At 36.5% G+C, this 20944-nt stretch overlaps 1 protein-coding gene across 3 annotated transcripts; it reads right to left on the reverse strand.

Moving 5' to 3' along the window:
- Positions 1-1291: 1291 nt before the first annotated feature.
- pasilla (RNA-binding protein Nova-1-like protein passilla) lies at positions 1292-19438 on the reverse strand. Of its 3 annotated transcripts, XM_012294728.2 has the most exons (6): positions 18695-19435; positions 16063-16209; positions 15845-16002; positions 15246-15597; positions 14685-15139; positions 14474-14614 (listed from the first exon to the last, which is right to left on the reverse strand). In XM_012294728.2, exons 1-6 carry the CDS (start codon positions 18810-18812, stop codon positions 14606-14608), a joined length of 1239 nt encoding a protein of 412 aa, XP_012150118.1. In that variant the 5' UTR covers positions 18813-19435; the 3' UTR covers positions 14474-14605. The 3 variants fall into 3 exon arrangements, with proteins under 3 accessions (XP_003707294.1, XP_012150117.1, XP_012150118.1); XM_003707246.3 differs by having other exon boundaries at positions 1292-15139; positions 18695-19438; XM_012294727.2 differs by lacking the exon at positions 18695-19435 and adding an exon at positions 17225-18046 and having other exon boundaries at positions 1292-15139.
- Positions 19439-20944: the final 1506 nt, after the last annotated feature.

A 20944-nucleotide genomic window follows, 5' to 3' on the forward strand; every position in this document is an offset into this window, starting at 1 on the left:
GACACGAGAACGAGTACAATGGAACGAGTAACATTAAATTATATTAATTGAACCGATGTACCTCTACGCTCCTTTTCTTTTATCGACGGTGCTTCGAAACGTTTAATGCACGATTTCATCAGACGAGATAAACGAGAGGATCCTCGTCACTTTTATATCGCATACAAACACATTTTTCTCCTTTCCTTTTACTTGTCTTCTCGCACATATATATTATACGTTAAAACTTACAAACTAATGGAACGACCTAAGTTCTATATACAACATCATCGATCGAGGTATTTTACAGGTACACATGCTATCGTCATGTCAGGGTACTTTATCGTGTCGCGCGAGTCTTTCTATCAAAATTCGAAAGGTTGGATTGATCTCTTTAAGAGAGTTTAACCTTTCCAATTTCGACAAAATTACAAAGTTGTTCAGGATCAATTGGATATTATCTGGATAGAAAGTGAAAAGAGGAAGAAAAAGAGAATATAGGTGCTCCATGCACGATGGAGACTTATACAGGCTATCTGAAAACGTACACCACGAATACTTAAGATTCTCCAAGAAAAAAGCAAATCGAAATGTCTTCGCGATCTGCCTCCAAGATGGCGACTGACGAACAGCTGATTAACTGCACCTTGGAAGCAGAGTTTCATTTTGCAAACGGATAAAAGATCTTTCGATTTCTTTTGTCACGAGAATTCGCAGTTTTCATGGTGCACATCCGTTTACAACCCCTTGCCTTACAAATTCTAGTTATCGCTAGATCGCGAATGTTCATGCATTTACAACAGTGTATTTAGCCCTTGGACGGTTAAACCGGGTGTTCGATATTAAATTCTGTTTAATTTCTATTCATGTAAACGTTACTTTCCCAATGTTTCAGAGGTCTGGGTCACGACCGACCAGACTCTACTTAAAGGTTAATTTGTACCGCTAGTACAGTGATGGACAAGTCGAAACGTTGAATCAGGTAAATCGGGAACTTGAAAAGTGGAGATTGCGGGAGTTTGGAAACGTCGAAATTGAGAAATTCAGTATCTATAAGTGGTGTTGGCCATCACTGCGCTAGGAGACTACCGATGTACACTATGAACGTGATTTGATGTCAGAAGGCAAGGGGTTAAGAAAAAAAGAAGAAAAAGAATTCCGTGAAACTCAGAGAAAGTTGACGAAATGAGAGAAAGAAAGAAGAATGCGTATGACGATCATACAGCGACAACTGAATGGACAAAATGGATGGATCGATGGAGCAGATGGATGGACGCTCGGTGGCCAGGTCATGAAATGAAGAACAACAGAATGCATTTAATGAGCGATTGTTTATTATGCTCTTATGGTCACTTGTCATACAGGTAACGATGCTTTCTCATGAGTGAAAATAGTTAATATATTATGTTTAATTATTTATAATTATTTAACATTGAATGGAATAACTCTCTGATGATGAAAGAATAACAATTCATGGATGCAAATAAATGTGGTTAGAGCGTGTAAAGTAATTATTTAGAGTAAAATTCAAAAATGCTGTGAACTAATCGTGTGTACGTATATATATAATATATACTTCATCGATAACAATGTAGCGGTGTCCAACAGGTCACGATTGTGGGCATATAAACCCAACCAACATTTTAACCAGCAAAATTATCGAATAAAAAAAGAAGAAAAGAACGTATCGTTTCGTCGTATCGCGTTCTCGATTAACAGAGACTTCTTTTTATGTGTTTATGGGTGTGTGTATGTATGTATGTGTGTGTTTAGCAGGCTTGCACAAGCCGTTTGTGATGCATGCTCGCTTATCGTCGCGCTTTACTGATCTGTACCATCTCGAGTATCACACTTAGATCCCACTAATATTTGTGATTCGTTTTGTTCGGGAATTTCGCGTCGAACGATTCGCCTGATCGAATACAATTACATATACCCCCCTTATTTTCTCACTTTCGAAGACAGTGATCAGATACGATGTACAGGTTAGAAGTCTCATTCGCGATCGACGGAGTACTCAACTTTTGTTCTCTGTCGATTCAATCAACAATTGTTTAATTTTTCTGTAAAGGTACACTTTTCACGGGTTAGAAACTGTATGCAGCGTAGTCTCGTTATATGGCAAAGACGGATGACGTTCTAAAATTTTTCTTGCCGCTCTTACAGTCCTATTTAACACCATATATCGAGACTCCGCTGTATTATTGACGACGATCGAGAATCATTCCTAGAAAAAGTTCACGCAGCTTTTCGAGCACTTGATACAATCTAATTATCGTTCGTTTGCCGAAGGAAGTCGTGAAAACATAAAGGGACGAACGAGCGTTTCAATAGTATTTTTTCCTCTGCCCTGACACGCGACAATTTTCCTTTTTTCGGTTTATTCTTTCGATGAAAGAACGACGTGCATCCCTTTCAGTATCGTATAGTCTTGCCAAGCAAGGACGAAGATCAAAAGCGAATCCTTGTGATGTGGTGTGGAATTAAATGGCGAGGACAAAGATTGTCGCAGATACAACTGAAAATTATAGAACGTCAATCTGGCAAATGTAGTTCATTTGAAACGAACAAACGCATCTTACAGCGCGGGGTTCGAAGAGAGAATAAAAAATGACGGGGAAAGACCCAATATTTATACCCTCGATCTCTGGCCGCGCATGCGCATTTGAGAACTCCGATTTCGCTTGACAGGACTATACATGGCTTCAGATTCTTAATTATTAACAACCCTATATAGTTTTTTATTTTTGTTTCTTATTCGCTGAAAGAGAGTTTTACTCGTCTATAGGTTGTATATGTGCACATATATATATATATACACACACACGTATGTATTTATTTATATATATACACACACATATGTTTGTCTTGAAAGAATATGATCTATTCCCCGGGCGTCAAACTTAGCGCACAACAATAGTATCAATTAAATCTAAAATTCCTTGTGTACGTTCGAAGCTGAATCGCAATACCCTTCTTCTCGGGAGGTGAAACCTCGGAATACATATATATACACATATAGATATATATATATTTTAAAAAATACAATTTCGCTTACTGTTCTTGATGCACCGTTTCTCAATGTATATATGTATATATATCCTGACGAAAAAAACGAACAAACGAGAAGGAAGGAAACGATCAACGGAAGAAAAGAAAACGAAGGATCGACCGACGTTAAACGCGAGTCGCGAACAAATAAATTCTCTATTATCTTTTTCTTCGTTTCGTTAACTTTAAGTGGCACACAATTGAATAGAAGGGAGCATTTTTCCCTATTTCCTTTCCCTTTCGTTTCTGTTCGTTTTTTTTTTTTAAATCCTTCTATCACACGGTCGTCGTGCCTCTTCGCTTATTTATTCTTTTTTATAGCCAAAGGAATGTAAGGTACAATACTTGAATCGTGGTTCCATCGTGATCAGTGACGAACGAATCCTCTCTATTGGTACCTTTTCTCTCGCAGCCAGCTGCTATTCGAAACTCGAAATATATTTGTGGAAGATGATAATAATAATAATAATAACGCTATTTGTCTCGTCTAAACATAACCTCGTGCGGGTATCATTCGGACGCGATCCTTTTGAATCGAAGGTGAAGCACAAACGCGCGGCACTGCGTTTCGTGTTCGAAACAACCCTCTAAACGTCTATATTTTATTATTATTATTATTTATTTTTTGTTGGTATCGTGTCATTTCTTTGCGTGTATAGGCATGCAACAATTCGCGTTACACAAGTGTCATATAACGCACGTTTCTTTAGAGATGCGTATTTACGTTTCGAATGAAAATTTGTGTATTGCGTATGCGCACGCGTGTGTGTACAGAATGAAGAGTCGAATGATTCATGAACATGAGTGTGCACACGTGCACACCTCGAAAGTGGGCACTATATATATATATATATTTTTATTTCTTCGCGACTTAGCGATCATTAATCTACTTATACTCAACAAGGTACTTAATAGTGTTTTCTTTTTGTTTTTTTTTTCTTTTCTTTTTAATTTCTTCATCGTCATCCTCGTCGTAACCCTTTCTGTTCGTTAAATCCCCGAGCTGCTATGCGCTACTTCTTATCTCAACAATTAACGACCTCACCCTAGCTTTACCTACACGTACACGTTCTCGTATTATGTTTTTCTTATCCCTCCCTTCTTTTTTTTCATTTTTTTTTCTTTAAAATCTTCTCTATACATATACGCTTAGCCAAAATAATATACCGTGTATCAACAGTCTAACTCTAAATTCTCACTTCCAATGAAATAACATTACGATACACACGTTTTTTTTTTGTACAACCCTCTGTCTTACTTTTACACGTTAAACGAATGCTCTAAGCCGTTTTAAATATACCCTTTTTCTTTCATGATTACGATTTCCCTTTGCTCTGCTCTTTTTCCTTTTTAATATAGCGTCATCTCGCTATATGGACCGCTCTTCCGAGGCTGATATCATTTTCGAGCTTCCGAATTGAAATTTATAAATTTAAACTTAGATTTTATTAATTAAACGGTGTAGAAGATTCCACTTATATGCGCCGTTTTACGATCTTGTTGAGTCGCTGAGGGCCATATAGCGAGACACCGCTGTAATATTTTACGATAAACTATTTCATGTTTGTCCGCGACGAGAAAAAGAAGAATTTTCTGTGTTTTCGATTTTTACCAGAAGACTTCGGTATGCATTGCTATTTCGAATACACCAAACGAGGCTCGTTTCGCTTTTTCTTTAATCAGAATAACGTTTTCTATTTTTTCTGACGGAGCGTTAATTCGATTTCACGACGATAGATTGGAAATTCGCGTTTCGCAGAAGACACAGGTGCCAGTTTAATACTCGATCGGTAAATAACCCTATAAATATGCTCTTTCCCCTAGAATCGGCTAAAAAAGTCAGGATATTTCATCGAAGTTCGCCACCCAATATCATTTGTCGTTCTCTCGTCCCTCTATTATTCGTTCTTCGCCTTGTATTTTTTTACTTCATTTTTTTTATAGACAAAAATAAAAGCCTCTTTTTTGTTTTCGTTTAATTCCACGCGTATCTCTACAATAGATAGATCTCTCTCTTTCATTATATATATTTCATCGTCATCTTTCTTTCTTATATAAAATATTTACAGCCACGTGTTTTTTTATCTTCTTCTTTCTTTGTATATATTCCGCTCTTTTAAGGGTATGTGTATCGTGAAATCGTTAAATCGGTGAAAAAGAAAGAAAAACGAAGCTTCGACGAAAGTGGAACCAAAAACAGTCGAACGACGCGTGATTTTCAAGTGTAATCCGAGGAATTCGAACATGATTGTATACAAAACGGCAACGTGCACAGTAAATCGAAAATTTCGTGTAGAACACGAAGGTGTCTATAGTGGAAACGTTCGAAGGATAAAAGATCGGTGTTTAACCTGTTAACTGGGTTTTTCAACAAAAATTTCATTTCTTCCTATTGGAGAAAATGGCGGATGCAGAGAGGAGGCAATGGTTAATATTGCACTTGAACCTCTTCCGACTTTAAACGTAATCTTCCAAACGCCTCTGATCTGCCATTAATCGAAGGTACAAAATGTTAGAACCGTGATAACGATTAAACGAAGAATATAACAGATTGCCTCATTTCAATGACTCATTGACGATCGAGATAAAACGAAGTCTACTTTCAATTCTAGAAAACGGTGGGAGCGGCAAGGTTAATTTTTTCAAAATAACTTCGAAGCATTGTTTTTTTTAACAATGACTCACGTATCTGTTCGCATACTTTCAAACGCTAGAATCGACGACATTTATCGTGGAACTTACAGTAAATTGAACATTTACAATTTGTCATTATAGATTGATTCGCGTTGAGCACCAATAAAATATAATTATGTTACAGAAGTATCAATTCGATGCGAACAAGTACGTGAATCGCTGTCGAATAACGAAATATTTCCCCAGTTAACAGAAAACAGATTAAGATTAATCTTCTTTTCCCATTCTGTTTCTGAGACAAGCTTGTTTCTACGTTTTAAGAATTCTGCTCTATTGTCGATCAATTTTTAACGCAATCGATTATTATTATTATTCTTATTATTATTACTTCTTCATCCTGTTTTTCCCTTCATAACTATCGTATCGTATCTCTTAAATATATATATTATATATATATTTATATATATAATATTTAATACTCCTTAACGTAACATTACACCTCTATACCAATGTAGCTTCTTTTTTTGTGTGTTTTGTTATTTCCTTCGACTATGGTAAATTTCACTATATTCATTAAAACACGTTTGATTATTAGCGAACGATTGCAAAAGTGGCAGTAAAGGAATCTTCTCAAGAATATAACAATTCTTAAAGCGTCTCAAATGCAACGTTCCTTTTAGAAATAATGCTTCGAAAGCCGTGAATCGAAAGAAAAAAATAGAAGGAAGAAGCAATTATGCAGCTCTGTAAAAACCTTTCGATCGTTTGAAACGAAATGAAGAAGCGTGACCACGTTCTCCTTCTTTTCTGGAACGATTCAAGAACGAAACGCATTGTTCTTCGTTTAAGAAACAATAACATTTCCCTTTTTTATACAGAATACAGTGTCCTTGTACATACGCGTGGTATATACATCAAACGGTAGGTTCAGCTGTGGAGATTTACGATCAACCGTGTATACAATCGCTCCTTACTCTTTGTATATCCTAGAAAAATTATTAACGGATTAACGTAGGTGGATTATTTGAAAAGTCCTCGTTGTAATGAGGAGAGGTTTGTCTCTTCGACAACTTCGTAGGCCTCTTTTACTTGAAACGTATCAGAAATTTCGGTGTAATTATTTTATGACAGAAAATTGTTAAATTTGATGGGATATACAGAAATCTTTAGAAGCGACTGTATACATCTTATGATCGTAATTTAGTGTAACACCTTACAGACGGATTTAAATTAAAGAATCAGAGGTTCCCTTATTTCCTCAATCTGTTAGAAGACTTCGTACTAGAGATTAATTTACCTGAAAGTTTCAAATTGCTATCTACAATTTCAGTTTCCTTATTTGTCAGTTATTTGATTAAATCGTAACAGTACATATGTACAATTCGTTGGCCTTAGCCAACGAAATATATTGACGATAAAAGGCATCTGTCCATAAGGTGTTAACAAAATGACCTCAGCAACGGTGTAAAATTATTTGTACACTGTAAAAGAAAAACAAGAAGAACTAAACAAGCATACAGAACTGTGAGTGTATTTTGTATGTATGTATGTATGTATGTATTTCATTAATACTTCGCAACGATTTAATATATTTATATATGTATATGTATATATATACTCGTGTAAACGAAAGATTAAACGTATTCTGACATTATTCAAAACAGCCTGCCCGATCGCAGTAAATATACACATCTTTAACAACACGTTTCTACCGTCAAAACGTCAACAAGTGTGGCTGATGGGGATATATCAATATGGCACTAAAGTGATTGGGTGGAGTGTGTATTTAAATGTCGCGCGAAAAAGTTTTCCCTCTTCCTTTCTGGTATCAAATATTTCCTGTCTTTTCCTCTCCAAACGTTCGTCTATTTATTTTACACACAACGATAAATATTATCGTTTACCCTTCCTTTTCTTCATTTTATCCCGCCCGAAAAAAAGAGGTAAGAAGTGTTCCAGAGTACGTGCAAGAAGTGTAGCAATGAAACGAGACCTTGGTCGCATTGCTAGAATATATTAACGCTAGTACATAGCACTGAGTTAAACCTAGGAAACTTTCGAAGAAATTTAGGGGTCTCCAGCATGTTGCACCAGTGAAAAAACGTAGCAAACGAAGGTTGTTAATAAGATTGGTAACTAGGAGTTTACGTACTGTCGCACACTTCTCGCCCATTTTTCATTTTGTTCGCTTGAATTCTAACGCAGGTGAAACAGGGAAGGTCTGTGCGAGTGGAGGTGAATGGATGATGGAACAATGATTTACGAATGTAGCCTAGCACACACAGCCAAGTTAACGTGACACGGAAAGCCACATATCCGCGTGGCGACAATTGTGTCGAATTCAATAATTATTTATAGTTACTGTTTAACAATAGTTCGTATTAGAATCGAGCGAGTCAATGCAATTCCTACGGTTCCCTGATCAAACTACACACTATATTATGTGTTCTCCACGTGCGAAGAGTTAATAATTTCTTTTTTTTTCTTTCTTTCTACCTTTTCTTCACTCATTCCGTGAATTAATTGAATTCAAACGTCGAACCTGTAACGTGACACGACTTTTTATAAGAGACTTTTTTTAAGACACTACGTACACATCTAGATTTATTAATTCGTGTACCAACTATCCACGACACGACACGATACGATTATCGTGCGTCGAACAAGTGTTCGTGTACCGTTTCCCGCTCGGAGAAAGGAACAACGAAACAATGAAGAAGAAACTGTACAAAATAAAGCATTGTATAGAAGATAAGAATTCGTCTAAACGTGTAACGACTGCCGGCTTCGATTAATCTAACACGGTGTTAGTCGTTTCGATTGTTAAACAACTCGTAGGTAACAAATAGACTGGCCAACCAATACTGTTCCTGCCACTTTGCACCAGAGGTATTTGCGTACTTTTTTCTGTTCGATAAACGACGAGCAACAATCTAATCGATTGGAACTTATGAACTGTGCATCGTGAAATGATGGTACAATTATTACGAATCACAGATATGAAAACGTTCGATATTCAAGAATCAATAGTGTCCCAAACTTTTCAAGATTGCCAAATTGATATGTTTATTAAACTTTTGATATATCGATTGATCTACGCGAAGTACAATTTCAAAAATGAAAATTTTAATTCGTCAAAAAAGTTTTTGTAGTACCATCATCAAAGTGGCTTTCTTTAATTAAGAGAAAGTAACCTCCTCTGACTATAGTCTGTCCCATTTTTCTCATAACGGATGCAGGATTATTTTGACCCACTTAAAATAAAATATGGAAATAGTTGCAAATTTAATGCATACACATAATTTCGTTTTCTCTATATTACAGATCAAAATGACCTGTATTCTTTCTCTTGATCAAAGACAGCATGCACATAGACATAAAGTATACAAGTGAAACAATCCTGACTTGTAGAATCGATCTCGTCCAAACTTTTATCATATAAACAGTATAACTGAATTTCTATATGGAATTTCGTATCTTGCAATTCGCTTTTTAACGCGTTGACCATCACGCTATCCCTCTCTCTAGTTGGTATAATTTAATTAAAGAAAAATTTTCTCCCATTTCTTTATTTCATCCTTTACCAACGAAAGCGTTAAAAATATCAACGATCAATTTTGTAACAGTTCGAAAAATAGTTTAAGAACTTTAAAGCTTCTCGTTAAAGAATATTAAGAATTAATTTTTTTAACACCTTCGTTAGAAAAGCGATCGATCCCTGAGATTGTCGCCACATTTGAGAATCCACTGTCAAAGCTGAAAGGGTTGACGGGGGTGTTCAAATTCGTCTCTTTTCCTCCGTTGTTTCATTAAACTCTTAGCGTGATTAGTCGACGTGTTAAAAAATAAATTCTAACGTATACAATGGATATCGATGACCATTACCCCCACAATATTCACGATATTTATAAAATACTATTTATTGTACATATAAATCGCTAAAGGAAATACTTATATTAGACTGGCTGATCTCTATGGCTTTTCTATACCGTCGATGCGAGGACATTTTTAACCCTTTCACTGTACGACGAAATAGTGTTATGCCCTGTTGCAAACATTTTATTATTGTAGCATTTTAAATTTCTAATGTAATGTTCTGAAAAAAATCTGTATTCTTTTGCAAACTATTTGATTTTGATGATGTAGAAATTCGCAGTGAAAGGATAAAAATTCCAAGCACTCGTTTTCCAGCGTAAAAACCAACATTATAAATATCGCTAACCAACATACAAAATCTGAATTGCACCTGTAACACCATCATCCGCCATCTGTAAAGATGACCCACTTCCTTGGCATCGTTTCACCAAATAACAAACAATTTTTCCAACACCATCCTGAACAAATAAACTCTAATGATTTTACACACTATCAACAACATCGTATCGTGGCATTTTTCACGTACTGGCAGCTGACGAATAATATATCCCTCCCACCCTTAAAATTCCATCACAGCTAGCCTTATAACAATATAATCTGTTCTACTAAAGGAATGTGTTTACTGAGAGAACCGTATAATAACCTAATGATAATTATCTTCTGCTACCTACAAGTTGTTTCTTTATTTTATTCTCCGGAGAGAAGCAAGATGCATCCACCTTCTTTGTTTCGTCGGTGTAACAAAATTTAACGTTCGAATTTGAGATCAAATCGATTTTAAATGGAGTAAGAAATATTAGAAACATGGGAACGAGTGTGTTCGTTCGTTTGCGATCGAAAGATGAAGCTGTTGCTTGTCGGGGAAGCAACACAGAGGGAAACTAAAAAATGTAATGGTGTAATTTGTAACGAGTACGAAACATATTGAAATTCTGGCGAGTTCAGATTGTTCCATAAGTAATGTTGCTTCCTACCCTGCAAATTCTTTGACTTGTGAGCCATTTTGCAGTTAATTTCAACTATTGTCGCGTGTTATCCTAAAGAGCCTAATTTGTGATAATTTCAATAAAAAATATATATTAAATCAGATATCTAGTACGATTTGATAACACGAAAGTATCACAACATGGTATTTAGGCCACACCAATTTGAAGTTTAAAGCTTGGTGACTATGCTTACGTAACGGTCCACCAACATTTTTTATATAGGATGGTTCTTCAACAGAGAAAATAACGGAGAATGTAATTCGTGTAAATACCAACAGTTTGCGATGACTTAATGACATAAAAATATCGCAAAATAGCAATTATGTTAGATCAAAACATAGCTTAAAACTAGGCAAAAATAACTGTCCAAACTTTCCATTAGTATCGTCGATCAGAAATTAATGAATGAACATGTTATAAAAACAACACTACTCATGGAATCATCTTGTAGAAAAATAATCCAAATCATTTTGGAAAATGATTAAAATCATTTGCAAACACACCTGCCCACCGGCAGTCGAGAAACGCTAATCACAAACGGTATTACAGAATAAAAAGCGGCAACAGGATTAAAATTCAGAATACCATCAAAAAAAACGATAGCTCCAATGTGATGATGAGAACTGTACGTGATCAACGTAAAGAAATATTATGCTGCCATTTGATTAACGCAGTCAATAGCGCCATCGCCATTGCAACGTAAGCGATTCATAAATTAAATTAATGCTAAAACTCCGTATTGTATATATATATATACATACATATATATATATGTATATATACTCTATATGAAAGTTTCTCAGAATATAACTATCTACAGCAACCTAATGGTTAGTTTGGATCTTCAGATTCGTGTCTGCATGATTTTCGAATGGATATCATTCCTTGTTTTCTTCGTTCTGGGCAACACAGTGAAGTTTAATCGACAATATTTCACATACAATTTATGGATAAACATAAAACCATGTTCTACGTACGCGGACGCAAATATATATATATTATATTTTTGTTGTCAACAATATTTATATAATATCATTTCATTACTTATATTAATATCTTTATATATTATATTTATATATGTATATATACATACATATATAAATGTATATACATATATGCATACACATATATACATATAAATATGCACATACATATGTCATTTAGATTTCTTTTTAGATAATATGAATTCTCTTTTAATAATAATAATAATAGTAATAATAATAATAATAATAATAATAATAATAATGATAATTATAGTCTAATTCAAAATTTTCATGTTATAATACATATATATATCTTGTATATATATATGCATCTTTATACATATACATACATGTATACATATTATATATATAATATATATATATTCTTTATTTCTTTTCTCTGTCGTGTAATATATTATTACTTCATGTTATGCGATATTTATGAATATACAAGTTATCTTTAAAGAGCGGTGAGCCAGCGCCTCCAGCTATGAATTGTACTCATGTACACTTATATATTTCATTTCACGCTACAGCTAACGTTTTCAGATACTTTAACTAAACCCATTATTGATTACCACCTATCCCTTTATATCACCCTTCCTATATACCTACTACCCCCCTCCCCTCCCCCAAAAACAAACAAAAAGAAAAAACAATAATTTGAAACGTCTGTTATTAACAATATCTTTCTCTCTCTCGCTCGCTCGCTCTCTCTCTCTCTCTCTCTTTCTCTCTCGTTCTCTTTCTTACTTTCTTTCTCACACTCTCTCTCTCTCTCTATATATATATCTTCTTTCTTATCTAGCAATGAAATGTAAGCTGTATCCGTATTGACAATTATCATCAACAGAAACAATGTTTCCTAGCTAAAATTCATTCCTTATCTAATGATTTGATTCAATGTCAAGGTGCGATAGTTAAAAAACATCTGTCAAAGATTTGGTTGTCCTTAAATAGAAGTCCACATTAAAGCAGTATCATACAGAACCCAAGGATGTATGACACGATAGCTGAATTATTGACGGACGCATTTCTATCAAAGATTAAACTATCCGATGCGTGTATAATCTCAAATTATATGCATTTCGTCACAAATTTAATCATTGCGTAGAAAAGAAATACTTACTAACGAGAACAAAATATTTCCATTGAGGATGCTCGACAATTAAACTATTGAAAATATACATGTGTATAAATATATAAATATTTCTATACGATAAGAAGAACTGTTATACATGCAGCTTTAACTCTGTAAAAGGAATGACAACAAAAAAAAAAGAAAAGAAAAGAAAATAATTCTATGCGAGTGTCAAGAAATGTTAAACTGCATTGATGGAAATTGTATTCAACTGATATACCTTGAAACTAAAAATAATTAGACGAATATTCGAATGTGTTAACGTGTATCTATGATATTGTATTGTAACTGTACTGAAACTATTACTCGAGAATCTTCATTCTAATGAATCGAATGATTCTTACTCTATCATCCTAGCATAATGAATTCTCCATTCCTAAGAGCATATACATGTGAAGAAAGAATGAGGCTCGATGTTTATATATTTCTGTGTACATTAATCTAACGCTAGAAGTTCGATGAAGATTTTTGAGAAATAAAGGCTTTGGGATTCAGAATAAAACTTGGCAATAAGGTATTATGTTACTCGTTTAGCTGGACCAGCCAGCTGTTGTAAATATATAAATATATGTTTATATGTAGAATAGCTCTCCCTTTGTATGTATATTTATCTTCCAGCCAAGTCATTTCTGTTTAACATATGTAAGATCTTTGGTTTTGCCAAGGTATCACTCTGTACTTAAAAATCTCGTTCAGATAGTATGTTAAGCAAGGGTAAAATTGCTTAATTAGCCTAATCATTTCATAGTTCAAGGAACAGTTCAATACAATAATTCACAAAACATCAGTTTGTGAAAACGAATGTAATTTAGTTTGCGAGATACACATTTAAGTACAGTGCCAGTCTCGTTATATGGCTCCCATTTATATAATCCGTACAGCGCGTCAACCTTCTCACAGTTTTCCACACGTTTTAATAACGCGTCCTTCGTCATTATAGCGCGCATAGAAATTTAGACATTTTGAATTTAGAAACTTTCAAACTTCCAAGTTTAGAAATTTCAGTTTTCAGACGGCAGGACTTTAGAAATCAAGCGCTGCATGAAAGTCGCATAACGAGATATGCCACTGTACTAATTCCTCAGATCGAAGTCATTCAATTTGTGAGTTCTGTATGACCTTGTAACTAAAAGTATCTCTCCCTTGTATTAATAGATAAATTATGCTCCTATATGTATAAAAAAAAAGGGAAAAAAAAATAGATTTCATTTCATGAAACGAAACAATTACCCATTGTATCATTGCAATCTCGATCTTTCAAGAACAATTGCGGCCAAATTGTGCCATTTCGTTTCTAAATGTAATTATATAGTTTTTATCATGCCATGTTTCAATATCCTATACCATACAACTAGATATATTATGTGACTCTGATGTGGTACGTGTGTGTTATTTGTGATAAAGCCCCGTAACGTGGTGTATCACAGAACAATTGTAGTAGTTATCATTTAACATATAATATTTATATATATCATAATAATCTTAAAAGATAGATAAATGTTGACGAGCCATGATGGATGCATGAATAGTGATGTGAGAATGCCAAGCGCTATTAGTGATGTTGCGACAGATGACAACGGGTGGTAAGGTGGTAGTGGACGAGTTACTTTTTTTTGTTAAAGAAGGGAAGAGAGAGCTACCGTAAGCATCATCTCAAGATGTGAAAAGATGAATAACGGAGCTCAATAATGGGGATGAACAAAAGTGCTGTACTTGAAATCAATTGATCATACTGGCGAGGGCATTTTGACGTGCTCGTTTTGCTTCCTCTTCGCTAATCCTCTGTTCAATTAAATATTGAGCAGTGTTGATCGCATTAGGATAACCCGTGATAGTCACTATGCGGTTCCTGGTACCAGGAGCGAACATGCCCTTCTTAGAGATTTGTATGTTGGCGCCACTTAGGTGCTGAATCTCAATGAGGGCACGACCACCGGGTCCCAGAATAGCTCCCACTATAACCTCTGCAATTTCTATGTCTACTTTCTTGGTCTCCTTGTTGTTGACGTCTACCTGTGTAGGGCTCTTACTTACAAGTGATAACTGGTTAGTACCCAGGCCAAACGAATTGTTGTTTAGATGAATAGCACTGGCAGCTGTGTTGTTTTGTCTGAACGGGTCAAACGCCTCGTATCTATCGAGTGTATTACGTGGTGTAGGAGACGTAGATCCAAGGGCAGGAACCGTTCCAATTGGCCCAAATACACCGCCATTATTGTTCGAACCGTTTGCGGTTGTGGTACTATCCATAGGATTCCCAAGGTAACTCATGCTGGATGGCATTCCAATACCCATTCCAAGGAGATTATACTTAGCGAGAGTAGCAATAGCTGATAAAATTTCGGTAGCAGCAGGTTCTGAGAAACCCGCTGTTCGTAGATTTAACTTTATGTGCTCCAATAATTGCGTCGTCACTGGTGCTGTACCCGCCGTTATTGCAGCTCCCAAGTTCAAGTTCAAACTAAGACCAGCACCGTTCAAAAGGCTCACTGTGAACAAATACATATGATGTTAACGAGTGTTTATGCGGTGACATAATCGTCGTTTACGCGTTACTTCACAATAGTTATTTTGTTCAAATTACCAAGACCATACCTGTATTAATGCCAGCTGTAGAAGTATACGTGGGTGTACTTGTAGGCGCTTGAGCATAAGGACTGCCTGTGGGGTTGTAATTAGCTACAGGACCACTTACATCCGCGTAACTAACATTGGGGCATATGCCACTTTGTGGATCGTCTGCCACTTTTGCTAATATCATCATTAATGCATTACGATTGTTCTCTTTTTCCCCAATTACTGTTATACATCGTTCTTGTAAAGATACATCTTTTGCCTTTTGACTTATTTGAACGTACGAGCCAGATTCTTCTTTAATTTGTTTAATATAGTTTCCAGCTTTACCTATTATCATCCCTGCAGTGCTATTAGGTACCAAAATTTTTACCTAAAACATTGCATTCGTCATTTTATGTAAATGAAAAATGTTTAACAGACATAGATGTACGCATACATTTAACAATAACACAAACATTTCTGTTTATTCATTAGTATAATAAATGACTGAAGCCTGATAATTAGATCAAGGTTGACAACGACCAATGAAAATAATATTACAGATTTTTATCAGAAGATAAATGAAAATGATCTGTTATCATTAAAATATGTAAAGTATACATATACAAAAGGTTTACCTGTTTATCCCTCTCTGCCGTGGTTTTTCCTGATTCAGAGTCAACAGTTGTCTTCAACGTGAGATCTGGTTTTTCACGTATTTTATCCATAATAAAATCCATAACTGCCATTATAGCTTCTAAACTACCCGTTATTAAGCATACCCTTTCTGTTGTTCCTGTAAACCAAACAGCTACTATAATGTCAAGTACGACACATGAAAATGTTCCTACTGTACCTGGATAGAAGTCATGCGATTTGGATATTTTGACTTTAGCTCCTGTATCCTTTTGCAGCTGAGCAATTGTGTCTCCACCTTTTCCGATAATAGCTCCTGCAGCAACGCCAGGGACCAATACTTTGAGGTGATATGTTCCATCTCCTCCTATTAAATATGAACAATCATGAAATGTTATTATTTCAATTTTATAAAAAATGAAATTGTGCTAAGCTCCGATATAAGTTATTGGCAAATAAAACTTTTGTTTATATACTAACACATTGACTGCCATCTACATTACCCAAATCCCAATAGGAACCTGTTACATATAGTATTAGAAATTTTTGGAACTTACTTAATCAAACTAAAATTTGTTCAAAATAGAACTACTACTTGACAACATTTTTAGCAGTCGATGTGTGAATATAATAAAACAATTATTAAGAAAAGTATATAATTGATAAAAACAAAATTATAAAAATATAAAATAGGTAATATAGAGTGAGCCATTTAAATTCCATTAATCCCCTCAAATATCTTCAAAATTATTTATATAAAAAAAATGTTTCGAATGAAGAATCTACAATTAACATTCGATACATTTAACATTCTTTATTTGCCTTAGTACCACAGCGGCAATTAGCTCCGACTGATGCAACTGCAGAAAAAAAAATCATGACTTGAACAGTTAAATGACTCATCCTTTATAAATACAGAAAATTTAATAAAACACACTTGCACGATAACATTTAATATTTCTTTCTAATCAAAACGCTGCTTATAAATATACCGGTGCATAAATTAAACCACTGCTGTTGAACTTTAACATTCAAGATAGCTGTTGAACGATTTTGCAATACTTTTTGTTAAATATCATGTTGCTTCGACGAAACTTTTGATTTTTGATTGGACATCGATTTGGGGGAATAGGAAATCATTAACAGTACTCGAGTACACACACGCGAGAAGGTCCAATGTGCATCGACGAAAACGCCGCTCGAGGAAAAATGTTATCGCGTAATCATCGAACAAGGAAACGTAACGCGGAATGACACAAAGTTTCGATGCGTCGAAGGCAAACAGCTGTTTGACAGATGGAAGCCCTGTGCGCTCGCTCGCTTGCTTCGTATCGACCTTGACCCGCAACCTCGGCAGCGGAACGGTGTGCCTGACAACTCACCGATACGCCACATCCTAGTGACTGCCACTGAACGAATAACAGCACGTTCCTCGTTAAGGCGCTTTCGCGACAACGGCACTGCACTACGGTAATGCGCCCGAGGAACGTGCACAACAATATGCGTACGGACGAAACTTCACGTAGAACCACTTCTAACGTTTCCGTCGTAAAGCTAGCGGTCGCGCGTCCAATGAAACAACCGCGACAGAGACGAAGTTGCAGAGTCACGGAGCGTGATCGACAGCCACCGCAGCAGCAATTCTCCATTAACAACGTTTCACAGGCACGGCCGCCCACGCAGGAACAACGACGACGATGACGACGATGTCAATGACGACCACGGTGATGACAGCGAGGAAAAACGGACTAATTCGAGGGAAAAAGGGATAATGTTGACGATGACTAGGAACGAATCAGAGAGGGGGAGGGAATCAACGAAGACGAAAACGATGACAGTGATGACGTTGACGGTAACGAAACGAACGTCAACCGTGAAAAACACCGTTACAGGTGTCACGTTCTAGCTCGCGTTTACGAAGATAGCAAACAGATTTGGAAAAAATGGAGAAACGAAAAAGAGAAGGAGACGTGGCACGAGAGGATGCGCGAACCGCTGTGCGGTGCACCGTGTTCGCATTCTCGCCTTCGTGTACACGTTCGCCAGACTTCGAAGTGGGAAACGAAAGGGAACGGCCGAGCGAGTGATCGCTGTGTCAACAGCAGCACCAGCGACAACATTGTCAAAGGCGCGTGCGGGTGCGTTCAGACTAAACGAGCACGAACATTCGTTCGCGCTCCATTATGCTAGCATAATCAACTATCCAGCAAACTGTCTGGTACTACTAAACTGATGAACGTAAGCGAATATTTTGTGGATATTAAACCGGAGGCCTGAATGTTCGGTACAGCAGAGTTGAAATCGGGTCGGACCGAATTGCGTAGAATTGAGTCGTGCTGAACCAAATCACGTATAATTGTATTACGCCAAATTGAATCGTGAAGAATTGAAACGCATTTGATTGAATCACGTGGAAGCGAATCACGTCGAATTGAATCACGTGGAATTGAATTAAGTCGAGTCAAATTGCATTGAATTGAATTGCATCAAATCAAATTGATTCGATGAGCAAACATTATTGTTAAAACATTTGTTCACATCGAGGATCCATTCGGGCGAGCAATCGTCGAGCTTCGGACGAATGCTCGTTTGCGCTCAAATTTTGTAGAAGTGGGGGAAGAATGAGCATTCGCTCGCTCAGCCTGAACGCACCCTGACAGTAAAAGAATAGGTATCGGAGGCAAGGAACAGAGAAAGATGAAAAAAAGAGCGAGGGCAAAGAGAAAGAGAGAGAATTATCGTGCGCGTATTTTATCGTTCATACGTGTATAGGAAGATCGGTATGAAGGTACGCAGAGGAATGTTTCGTCGCGGTGATGGATAAAATGATTGACAACGCGCGATTAAAATACCTGATCCGTAATGAGACCTCTTCGTCGCGCCATTTTCCGCGTCACAATCGAGCGGCCGCTTCCTGGAGTCTGCGATCTCCGGGGAGGGACACGTCTCCATTCCTGAGTCGGCAGCCATCTTGTCTTTTCGGTCGGGCACGCCAAGAGAAACGAAGAGAGAGAGAGCGAGGCAGAGCGAGACAGAGATGTACTTTGACACAGAGACGATAGTCCCGACCGGTGGCAAGTGTCGTCGTTGAAAGCTAGCGAAGAGAGACTCACCACACACGGACCGGACGAACGAATGAACGTACGCACGACCACGATAGGTTTAAGCGGAAGGGAGATGACGGACATATAGACACACGTATTAGACGAACGGAACAAACGACGAAAGCCCTCGCGGGGTACCGCGTCACACTGGCGACTGCTCGCGGCTGCCTTGCCAACCAGCTGGTTGATACTCGATGGTGTGCCTCGGCCCTCGCGTTCCTCTCTCGCTCGTTCTATCCTCGTCGCTCCACTGTTCGTCAGCCCACCTCTCTTTTTCCCACCAGCCCTCGCGGGCTCCGTTCTGCAGGGACGTATTACTCAACCTGCACCAGGGGCGTCTTATTTTGGGCCCTTACGCGCCGTACTCGCGCTAACCACGAAATCAGGGACGGTGCGAGTCTTCCTGGAACCTGCGCTTTAACCCTTTCGCTAGAGTTATCTCTGTCAAAATCTATACTTCTGACAAATTATCGAACTCCGTACACGAACTTTTAATTAGAGTGACAAATTTTTATAACAGTGTTTTTCTTTTTAATTGCCATAAAAGATTTTCGTTGTGTGCTTCCTATTTTCAGAAATCTAAAATTCCTTTAAAGTACATAATATGATGAAATTTATCTTAAGATAAGGTTTGCCCTCTTTGACTGACAACCTAGTTATATCCATGCAACAATTCAGAAAAGGTCGTAAATTTTACAGGGCTTCATCCATAATAAGTACTTTTAAAATTTATGACTGATTTATTTAGCTTCGCACAATTTTAAACAGGGGCCCGCAGCAAATGTCCGAATTGATCCTAAACGAAACGTTCGAAATTTTATCGAATTCTTCGATCGTCGATTTGCACATAAAACCTTATAATTATTTATTTATACATATAAACTTGTATTTATTGATTTATTCTTTTTTGACGTTACATTACATAATTGATTGTATAGTTTAGTATCTCGTAATAAACGATTTAATGGTTTCTAATGCGCATCGCGAATCATCTATCACACGAATCAAAGTTAGATCAACGAATAACTATCGATTGATTTTACTACTGAACCGTCGCACAGCTGCACTCGTTACTTTACCATTGTTGTTTCGTTTAAGGTACGTACGGATACACACGGTTTGTTAAAGAAAAAAGTTGATACGAATTTCAGATGTTAACGTGTTAGATAATATGTGTTAAGAGAAAACTATCTATGCTATAAAAATATTTTTCCTGTCAAGGCCGTTAATCTTGTTGCCGTCGGTGCGCACTGCGGTATGACATCATAGTTCATGTGCAAGTGAATAAGATGCATTTGATTTCCTAGCAATGATTTTAAAAGTAGAATCGTGGCAGCTTATCGAGTACGATGTTTGGTTCTCTTTTTATCACTGCATGTAGATACGATTTAAGGCTATCGGCGTTCGAATTATCGAAAATTTAACATGATTTCAATGTAGATGTGAATGTTACGTCTTTGACATTATATCGATTAAAATATCCGTAAATGTATATACCTTCGTTCTTCGTTAAATATTCAAATGAAATATAATTTTCTATTGAAAGCGAAATTTTAAAACAGTTACCAAATACGTGTATACGTGCATACAGTTAATGACATGGAAAAAGAAGTATTTATAAGTGTCTTATCTAAGGAAAGAACGTAGATACCGTGCACTATTGGTTCGTTAATGAATCACGTGTTTAAAAATGTGATCCTTTTGAGTTTCTTATCGTACAAAGTGATTCGAGTAAACGACTTTATTCATTTACACGGGAAAATTTAAATGCAAAAGATTGACTAGATTACTGCATTATCAATGAGTACGATCGACGCAGCGTCCATTAAAGCATATTTTTTGCAATCAGCAGGAAACAATGCAGTCATCATTGAAACTTGTACATATTGTTTTCTAATATCGATTACGCGCATATGTGGCAGAATAATATTGTACATGTATGCTGTACTATTTCAAACGGGTTCTTTCACGTTCTCAAAATTTACTTTTCCAAAAGGT

Source organism: Megachile rotundata, chromosome 10, assembly GCF_050947335.1.
Source record: "Megachile rotundata isolate GNS110a chromosome 10, iyMegRotu1, whole genome shotgun sequence".
Lineage (NCBI taxonomy): Eukaryota > Metazoa > Arthropoda > Insecta > Hymenoptera > Megachilidae > Megachile > Megachile rotundata.